The 10899-nt window shown below is 36.9% G+C and overlaps 1 protein-coding gene across 1 annotated transcript; it reads left to right on the top strand.

Annotated features, from left to right (window-relative positions):
• The first annotated feature begins 1456 nt into the window (after window positions 1–1456).
• On the top strand, window positions 1457–2404 carry LOC132021239 (olfactory receptor 8J2-like). The gene has a single exon (XM_059405364.1). It carries the CDS (start codon window positions 1457–1459, stop codon window positions 2402–2404), a length of 948 nt encoding a protein of 315 aa, XP_059261347.1.
• Window positions 2405–10899: the final 8495 nt, after the last annotated feature.

Raw genomic sequence — 10899 nt, 5'->3', positions numbered from 1 at the left:
ATTCTTTTGTTAAATATATACCTAGATATCATGTGTCCCAGTTGCTTGGATATACAAAATTTTAGTTCACCTGTTATTTCCATTTTAACTATGAAACTCTTCAGTGAGGTAGAATGAGTTAGTGGGATACAAATAGGACACCACATTAGGAAAATTGTTCAAAATGTGCTAATAACAAGAACCGCTGGCACCAAATTTCTCACTGTTATCAGGCTCTGTACTAACCCATGTTTGTGTAGTATCTCATTATATTCACACAAGATTATAAATACTTGATAAAAATCCCACAGCTAGTAACTGGTGGCCTAACTTCCAGCCAACCAAGTGACCAAACAAACAAGCAAACAAAACACATAAAGCAAAACCATAAAAATACAGCAACAATCAATATTCTGCAGATGCTTTGCATGACAATCATTGAGCCACAACTGTCTTATCAGACATAGAAATAATTCCATGTCCTCTTGGACATTCCTGCAGAATAATGAGATCATTATTTTGAAATGGCTAACATTGTTCTGGGCCTAAAGTATAGTAAATAATGAATAAATTAGCACTTGTCTCCAATCATTTCTCTATAAAAGGAAAACAAAGTAATCAAATTTGAGCAAATCAAAATTACAAGTAATATTTCTTTTAAACATCCAAACAGGCATTAAACAATTTTAAGGAAAGAAGCTTTTGATGGAAAAAAAAAAAGAAATGGCTGCCAGAACATAATAATAGAGATGTTTCTGAACAGGTAAAGATCAGAGCGATCAAAAAGACTAGTTTATTTGGCCAAAGAAATGTGGTTACTTTAAAAAATCAGCTTCTGAATAACACTAAGAAGGATGACTACTGAGGTATAGTCCATCAGTGAACAGCTGAATCAGTGTGGTATGGTAGAAACTGATAAGGAAAGAAAGAAAAGAAAAAAAAACTAGCAGAGTCAAAGCATTTTTGACAGGAATATAGAATTCCCAAGGATGATGACAAGGTATGGACGAAAGAGAAAGCCAGTGACAGCTAAGGAAAAAATAACTGAAAGTCATTGGAGGTCACCCTGGCTCATCAACTTCTTATACAGAGCTATCTTTTATCACTGGAAGCATACACAGATACATGTGTATATGTAAATACATATTCATGCAATAGTATATTAAAATACACAAATATATAGCAATACATATAATAGATTTTGTACACTCAACTAATATAAATTATATCTAACACAATTGAAAACGGCTTTGTACAACACTTTTAACAGGAAATTAGTCTCTAGAAAGTGTGTATTTCTGAATTTTTTAAGATTATGAGAAATACAATTAAAATTTGACACTTTTACCTGTGACCAGAAATTATTATCCAATTTATATGAGACAGTCTACAACCTAGCATCTACCAGAAAAATCAATTTGACCATCTATTAATTTCCTTCCATTTTCCCCATTAAAAGATGAGAACAACAAAATAAATGGCCTCAGAAAATCTCACCCAGGTGACTGAGTTCATTCTCATGGGAGTCTCAGATCGCCCAGACCTCCAGATTCCACTCTTCTTTGTTTTCCTGCTGATCTATGGACTGACCATGGCAGGGAACCTGGGCATCATCACCCTCACCAGTGTTGACTCTCAGCTCCAAACGCCCATGTACTTCTTCCTCAGGCACTTGGCTATCATTAATCTTGGCGATTCTACTGTCATTGCCCCCAAAATGCTGGTAAACTTCTTGGTTACAAAGAAAACCATATCCTACTATGGATGTGCAGCCCAGTTGGGTGGGTTCCTGGTGTTCATTGTTGGTGAGATTTTCATGCTAGCTGCAATGGCATATGATCGTTATGTGGCTATTTGCAACCCTCTGCTCTACATGGTGGTGGTCTCTCCACAGATGTGCATATTGCTGGTGTCCCTCACTTACCTCTACAGTCTGACCACAGCATTGACTGTCTCCTCCTGTGTGTTCTCTGTGTCATACTGCTCTTCCAATGTAATCAACCATTTTTACTGTGATACTGTTCCCTTGTTGGCGTTGTCCTGTTCTGATACCTACCTTCCAGAAACAGCAATATTTATCTCTGCAGGGACCAATTTGATATTCTCTATGATTATTGTTCTAACATCGTACTTCAACATTGTCCTTGCCATTTTGAGGATCCGTTCTTCAGAGGGCCGACGAAAAGCCTTTTCTACCTGTGCCTCTCACATGATGGCTGTCACTGTGTTCTATGGGACAATTCTTTTCATGTATTTGCAACCAAGGACCAACCACTCCTTAGATACTGATAAAATGGCCTCTGTCTTCTACACCTTGGTGATACCAATGCTGAATCCCCTTATATATAGCCTAAGGAACAAAGATGTGAAGGATGCATTCAAGCGACTCCTAAATAACCCTTGTCAGTCTTTCAAATTAATGTAAATTTAAAGCTTCAATTGTCTTCATAAAAGTGTTTTCATTTGCTTCTAAAAAGCTAATATCTATTAAATGCAGAGGTAATAAATAGTTAAAAATTCCATGGATTTCAATGGAAAAATCTTAACCCTTTATTTTCCAACCTCAAATACCCAAATTTTGCTAATACAAAGACGTGTTAGTTGACCAAAGAAAGTATACTTATATAAGTAGTAAACAATAATTTCAGAATAAGCATATTTTACAATGAAACACAACTTTCTACTGGGCTTTTATAATTTCTAATCAAGGAGCAGGAAATGTGAAATTGGGGAAATTATGTGAAAACCAGTCCTTGGATGTTGGTCAAGCATCAGGTCATCTTTCTTGCCATAGATCAGTTTTGTTCAACTACAAAAGGCTTTATTTTCACTTTTTGTTTATTTTATCTTACAATTTGTTTACCTTTTAAAATCCATTTTTATCTTGCACTTCATATAAATTTATATCACAGAAAAAGAAACCTTTAGGATAAAATAAAAACTGAACAAAAAAATGCTTAGATATTCATGGGAATAGGCCATGTAGAAAAACAGAAGACAATGCATGAAGGGAGAGTCCACTTTTTCATTCCTCTTGTGTGGTACATGTACATAAAACAAAATGTTGATATTTATCCTGATATTATATAAAATTAGTTTTCTCCAATCTTCTTTTTCTCCCTAACATTATGTAGAGCTAATCATCTGTGGTATAAAAATATAAAGCAAACGCTACTTCTTTTAGCATTTTTGTTTAGTGTTTTGCAGTCAAGGGTTAGTAGACCAAAAGGGAAAAAAAAAAGTCATTGCCATTAAGGTGACACCAATTCTCAAGGGCACCACCTCCAATAAATAAATAAATATTCATTTTTATTCTATCTCTTTCTATCTGTGCATGCAAAATGCTACTAACATACAATGTAATGAGGGAGACAGGGCATGGCATGAGAGGTAAGGCAATACCTGGAAATAAAGTAGATTCTGACAGTCTCAGGAAGTCAGAAACAAGCCAAACAGATCAAATGTGACACTTAGTTTCGTAAGCTAACTCTTAACTTTCGTTTTAAATAAGCAAAATATTTAGCAGAAAACAGAAAAGTCACAGTGTGTCACAGACATTACTCTTCACCACAGGCAGAAGTAGCAATAACTTGATAGCATTACCCTTAAAAATTTTTAAGTTTTCGGGGCACCTGGGTGGCCCAGTGCATTAAAGCCTCTGCCTTCGGCTCAGGTCATGGTCCCGGGGTCCTGGGATCAAGTCCCACATTGGGCCTCTGCTCAGTGGGGAGCCTGCTTCCCCCCTCTCTCTCTGCCTGCCTCTCTGCCTACTTGTGATCTCTCTCTCTGTGTCAAATAAGGAAATAAAATCTTTAAAAATATATTTTTTAAGTTTTCTTTTTTATAAATATATCAAAGTATATAGTATAGATAATTTATTTTCTGTTAGTCTGGTTTACCCATTGCTGTATTTGGCTGTACCAACCTATACCTGTACAATTGGGGAAGTATATTCCTCAGCACAAAACCATTGTCTTTGAGTCTAGTTGTGAATGGAATTGGAGCAACATGTCTAAACTCACCCTTGCATGTCTACCAAACCTATGTATTTTATTCAATGAATTAAAGTCAAGAATGAAAACTGTAGTGCTTTCCACTTTTTAACTTTGTTTACATATGTGTGTTCTAAACATAATTATGTTGTCACTTGTATTAGTTTCCTACTGATACTACAACAAATCACCACTGATTCAGTGGCTTGAAACAACAGAAACTTATTATCCCACAGTTCTCAAGGTCAACATTTCAAAATGAGTCTCACTGGGCTACAACCAAGATGTCAGCAGATTTTGCTCCTTCCTCCAGAGGAGTCTGTTTCTTTTCCTCTTCCAGCTTCTAGAGACAACCTTCTTCCCTTGCTTGACACACCCTTCCAAACAGTGACCCTATAACTCTGACCTCTACTTGCACTGCCACATCTCCTTCTGACTAAGACTCTCTTACCTCCCTTTCTTTCTTGGGATTACGTTGGTCCCACCCAGAGAGTCCAGACCAGACTTCCCAACTGGAGGTCCTTAACTTAATCACATCAGCAGATCTCTTTGTATGGAAGGCACCATGTTCACAGTTCTGGGCATCTTTGACAGGGTGGGAGACATATTTCTGCCTCAAATATCTATATATATGGTGTGCTTTGTGAAACCAGGCAATCTAAAATTTTGCATGTCTCATTCACTAACACTCAATGGGATGGTCTCAAAAACCTTTCACTAATTGCCCCTCTAAATTACTTAGCTACAAAGTTTGTCCTAAGTAAACTATACACAAAGCCCTCTTCTAATGAAGGATAAGCAGGAAGTATTTAGTTCAAAGGTTCCTAAGTGTATGCACACATACACATGTACTCACATATCACTTGCACACATTTATCAAAAAAACTATCAACCAGTCAGGAAAGTGTATCAGCCCAGTACCAGCTTCCCATGAAGTAAGGAATGGCAAATAATTTATATGACAGCTTTAATCTCCAACTGATCAAAGCTCACGCCCTATGAGATGTAAGTCACCTGTACTTCCAGCTTATCCCTAACTAACCGCTATTAAGGTTCCATGACATTTGTGTCCAGTGACAACAAAATCCCTCTAGTGGTGAGGGGCAAGAGAAGATGCAAGACACAGCAATAAAGCAAAGTCCGACAACACCTGAACGCTAGGACACACTTCAAACAGCCACAGGACCCCTCCTTCTGCAGCTGCCACAGAAGCAGTAGCTTTGACCTGATTCCATATATAGGGATACTCTAGGCAGAAAGCATTACAAGTGTGTAAATCTTGTGTGACAGACACTGAATCCTTTCAAGACCATGAAAATAAGAAAAACCACCAAGCTTCCCCAAATTCAGCATAGTAAATGCCATTTCATGAATTTAAATTCCAAAACTTACTGAAGGATTATTTTCATAGCAGTTCATTTTGTTCTGAAGCACCATGATCATATATCCTAATATTTTATTTACATTCCAGGAAATATGTCTGGTATTAATTGTTTCCTACTATATTGATAATCTTAAAGATAACAGAAATTGGTAGGATTCTTTTTTTTTAATTAAAAGTTAAATTAAGAGACTATCTTGGTTACTCAGTGGGTTACGCATCAGAATCTTGATTTCAGCTCAGATCATGATCTCAGGATAATGTGTTCAAGCCTGCATCAGATGAAGCACCAAGCACGGAGTCTGCCTGAGATTCTCCCCCTCTCCTGCTGTCCCTCCCCTCATTCACCCATGAAGTCTCTTTCTCCCAAATAAATAAATAAATAAGTTCTTTAAAAAAGTTAAACTGAGTAATTGTAAGTGTTCTGATACAGATTTTCTGATCCCTTAAGGTCTAGGTAAGTTTAGATTGAGCTAATGCCATCTCCCTGCAAGTCCATAAGTCTTCACCAGATGTCTACGTGCCATGGGTCTCATCTATCACCTCTGCTTTCCAAATGGCTATTTTCAAAAGCCATCTCAATGGAAATGAAAAAAAAAAAATGCTTTTAAGGAAACCATTGAAGAAAAGAACTACAAGCTCTGAAACAGAAAGCACTATGGGAGGCACTCAGGACTTGCACACAGTAGGGACGGAGATTGGCTGCCCAGAGGGAGGGGCTGTGCTTCCAAGAGGAGTCAGGCTACAGCTCAGCTACTTCTTCACAGTTTCCAGGAGGAGGAGAAGTCAGCTATCCAGGTGCCCAGGAGGAAATGTAGGATTTGGAGGTCACCTCCACCCATTTGCTATGAGGTATGTGTCAGTGTTTTTTCACACCAACAACCACTTCATCAGCATTATCATGTTATAGACATCCAAATAGTAACATTATACTAGAATTAATGTGCATCAGTCTCCGTTATAATATCTGAACTTCTTTGTTTACATGGATCATAGCACATTTTTTCTTTTTTTCAGATCTTGACAAGTATTTGGATTCTTTTAAAAAATAAAGTATTAAATCAAGGAAAACTATATTAGCTCTATAAAGTTTATCTGATTTAATTATTTGCTGCAGCCTTTACCATTTGTTCAAGTGCTACATATTCATGAGTTGGACGTCCACAATATGAAATGATGTGTACTAATGGTGGGATGTATGCAGTTCAAAGAAATCTTGGAGTAGATCCATCCTTATGTAAATAAATTAAATGTGCTCTATTTATCCTAAAACAGGGCCTCAGGAGATACATCACAGACATGTTCATTCGTGGGTCAGTGGGGACCACACACACAAAGTTAATTGTGGGGATGCATGTGGAGTCACAAGTTGGGAACTAACTAAATGCCTCTTACTATGGCAGCAAACCTATAGTAAATGGGGGTAGAGACAGATTATAGCAATTTTATTAAACAGAAGCCATCAAAATATTGTGTATATAGAAAATGAATAAAATTCAAAAACATATAGTTGATTGAGAACCTTGATGAATCGAAATAAGTCATGTAACAACCTATGTGTGCACTTCAAAGCATGAGTTATATTCACTTTATAAAGCTGTCTTTCTTTTGAAAAAATATTTATTTATTTAATTTAGAGTTTAAGAGGGAGAGTATGAGTGGGGGGAGGGGCAGAGGAAGAGGGAGAAAATCTCAAGCAGACTCCCCACTGAGTGTGGAGTCCAGTGCAGGGCTCAATCTCTCCACCCTGTGATCATGACCTGAACTGAAACTAAGAGTCAGACACTTAATTGACTGAGCTACACAGGCACCCCATAAAGCTGAATTTCTTATTAAGAACATATATCAACTTTTGTGGAGGAGATACTTGTGTAGGGAAAGGAAACTGATGTAGGAGTGGGAATTAGGATGAGGATGAACACAGGTTGTGGAATTATGTATCATTAACTCAATCCCTTAGGTTAAAAAAATGAATATAAATTACTTTATTTTTTAAAAAGATTATTTATTTATTTATTTGACACACAGAGAGAGAGAGAGAGATATCACAAGGAGGCAGAGAGGCAGGCAGAGAGAGAAGGGTAAGCAGGTCCCCCACTGGGCAGAGAACCCAATACAGAGCTCTATCTCCAGACCCTGAGATCATGACCTGAGCTGAAGGCAGAGGCTTAACCAACTGAGCCAACCAGGTACCCCCCCCTTTTTAAGATTTTACTTATTTATTTGATAGACAGAGATCACAAGTAGGCAAAGAGGCAGGCAGAGAGAGAGAGGGAAAAAGGTCCCCCACTGAGCAGAGAGCCCCATGTGGGCTCATTCCCAGGACCCTGGGATCATGACCTGGGCCGAAGGCAGAGGCTTTACCCACTGAGCCACCTAGGTGCCCTATAAATTACTTTACATACATATTCCTAATTTTTATTCCTTCTGAGCTTTTAACACACTATAGGTCATGTGTAAATAGTTTTGTCTTTATCCTCAGATATAAAACATGGAAGAATCCATTGTGGAAAATACTAGAAGTTTATGTAATTGATAGATGATGCAAGTATCTGAGAAATATTCTACTTACATCCAGACATTTAAGTGAATACAATAAAAATGATATCTAAGGAAAGCAAGTGAATTGTATATATAAAAACAGGGTGCTTGGGGGCCAGTTGGCTGTGTCTGCCTTCAACTCACAGGTCATAATCTCAGGGTCCTGAGATGGAACCTACACGGGACTCCCTTCTCAGTGGGAAGTCTGCTTCTCCCTCTTCCTCTGCCCCTACCCCTACTTCTCTCTTTTTGTCTCTCTCAAATAAATAAAATATTTTTTAAAACTCCTCAATAGGGAAATCAAAGTTACTCTGAGTAATTAGAAAAGACCAGTGGCATCATTTCTTGCTCTCAGATGCTTTGGGAATAACCAAGAATTGCATTCACGCTCTCAGGGGAGTGTCTCAAAGGGAGAAGATGTTCATAAATTCTTCTGACAGCATTCAGGTCTAGTAATCACACAAAGGAACAAGAAGACAGTCTTCACTTAAGGTGAATAGATGGCATTGATTATACTGATTGCTAGATCAGCTGCAATGATGATTTTGGATCCCTGTCTTCCACTGAAATGACCGATATGAGTATAGTCACCAAAGCCAGACTCAGTACAGTACATCATGCATGTAAATCATCTCTCTTCATAACTAGGTTTTCTGGAGTAATGATGTATGTTTACCATAATGAGTGTGTTCTTTGAAGGTGGTAAGGGACCTCATTTCTATTTGTTATTATTTCTACATTGATATTGAGATTGCAGACAATAAAAAATTGTGAAGGGGGAGTTAGTATTTTCGTAAGCTCTACTTAACAATCCTCTTCTGTCCTCTTTCCCTCCCAACTTTTAGTAAATGTGCAGTGTTCTCAGTATGACCAACCCAGTATGACCACTCAGGTGAGGCTATTTACAAAATGTTATAGAATATTGAGTTGAGGTTGAGTGTTCTCATTTGCATAAGAGGACATCCTTGGCCTCCATGCCCATCCCCCAGGTCCGGGCACGGCTCTGGAGTTTCTGCTTCCAAACCTGCTAAGAGTCAGGTTTGATGCTCAGTTTCCTTGTTTCTTTCCAGGCAGTGCTTGGGTAGAACTGGTGGGAGGAGGCCACGCAAATATTCACTCAGTTGAGTTTTAGAAGAACTCCACAGAGTTTTGTAGTATCACAATAAAATGAATGTTGAGATGAAGAGGTTTGCCAAACTGTGAAAACTGCTGTGGGATAGTCCTTTCTTTGGGTATATTTACAGCTTAAGACATCAGGCTTTGTCACTTGTTGGATTGTTGCTAATGAATGTTTGTTATTGCTTTACCATAAATATTTTGAATAGATTTTTGGATAGAGAAAATTTTATGAAGTAATTTATCTGTTAAATTAATATTGAATTTTTATTCTATTCTTTTGGAAATGTCTGCTTATTTAAGGGCATCCAGAGGTTCTAGTTGAGCACAACTGAAACTTTTATAACACTAACTTGTATAATACAGGAACATATTTTTCTAATTTGTTTAGGTTTCTGTATTTTTTTCCCCAAAATGTCTTAAGACATTAAAAGTAGGTACCTGGCAGTTTATATTAGATATTCTATCATTATGGTATTTCTCTTTTATTCTTAATTTTTATAGCTTTTGTCCATTCTAAATGGCATTAACTCTTCATCCATTAAAACTCTTCATTTTCTTTCTAATTCAGTTGGATAATGTGATGAATTCTAATTATAGAATTTCCAAAATTCAATCATTTAGACAAATGTGGGATGAATGCAGCTTGGATGTCCTATAATTGTTACACATTTTTAAAAACTGATATAAGTGACATATTGTTTAGAGTAGATATAGTTACTAATGTGTATGTATGTGTGTGTGTGTGTGTGTGTGTGTGTATATATCATGAATATATGTGAGTTTGTGGGATGCATATATACTGAATATATTGTAGGATTCTTTTATTATCATATATTTCTTTTTTAAATCATGATTTTGTCTCCCAGAATGAATTATAGTGGGGTTCTCACTTTTTCACTCTGGAATAGTTAGTAAAAAATATGGATAATCTCTTTTTTCATGAAATTTTGGGACACCTGTCTTTAAAAACAATCTGAAGGAGAAAGGAGTTAGAAAAGTAAAGTCAATAAAGGGCAATCTTTTTTTATTTTATTCACTTTTTATTTGACAAAGAGAGGAAGACAGGGAGAAAGGGACCACAAGCAGGGGGAGTAGGAGAAGGAGAAGCAGGCTTCTCACTGAGCAAAGAGCCAGATTCAGGGCTCAATCCTAGGACCCTCAGGTCATGACCTGAGCCGAAGGAAGACACTTAACAACTGAGCTACCCAGGCACCCTGATAAAGTGCAATCTTTAAATAAAATGTGTTAGCAGAAAACATTTCATGTACATATGATGAAAGATGAAATAAAGGTGTAAGAACAGTATTCAAATTAATCTTTCATTCATGTACCTCGTGCAACATTATTTGCCAACCTCTAAGATATTTGAGATAGTATCCCCTACTTTAGAGTGATATTTCTGTCTGTTGCACTTATAGCAGTATATTGGATGATTTTAAGTAATAAATTAAAAAATACAGTCTAACCTTTACTTGTCTTTGAATGTGGTAGAAAGTACAACTATATCATTAAACACATCATTTCAGAGAATCAGTTCTAAGGTCAAAGCAAATGTAAGAATGTACCAAATTCTTCCTTTTTATATTGAATAACTTGTAGATGCAGGCTTTACTTGGTGTGCAACATATCACAGATAGGAAACTGGGTTAATCATGGTTTACATGGAGGTTGGAACTAAAGTTTGCAAGGGCAAGAGGCAGAGTGTTGTTACTTTTATTATAATTCCTTCTAAAGTATTGTATATTTAGCCAATTACAGGCATTTTAAATGCAAAATGTTTTTTAAAAATCAAGAATTCCAGCTAGCATGTGGCATCAAAGAAAAACAAATAAACAAGCAAGCAAACAAAGATTGCCCTATTTCTTAGGTTGTAACACTTTCTAAATT

The sequence above is a fragment of the Mustela nigripes genome, chromosome 1, assembly GCF_022355385.1.
Source record: "Mustela nigripes isolate SB6536 chromosome 1, MUSNIG.SB6536, whole genome shotgun sequence".
NCBI lineage: Eukaryota > Metazoa > Chordata > Mammalia > Carnivora > Mustelidae > Mustela > Mustela nigripes.
This window is presented reverse-complemented; position numbering and strand designations above follow the sequence as displayed.

Excerpts from the sequence above, each read along its gene's own strand:
- LOC132021239 (XM_059405364.1), top strand. The coding sequence starts at position 1,457 with ATGGCCTCAGAAAATCTCACCCAGGTGACTGAGTTCATTCTCATGGGA.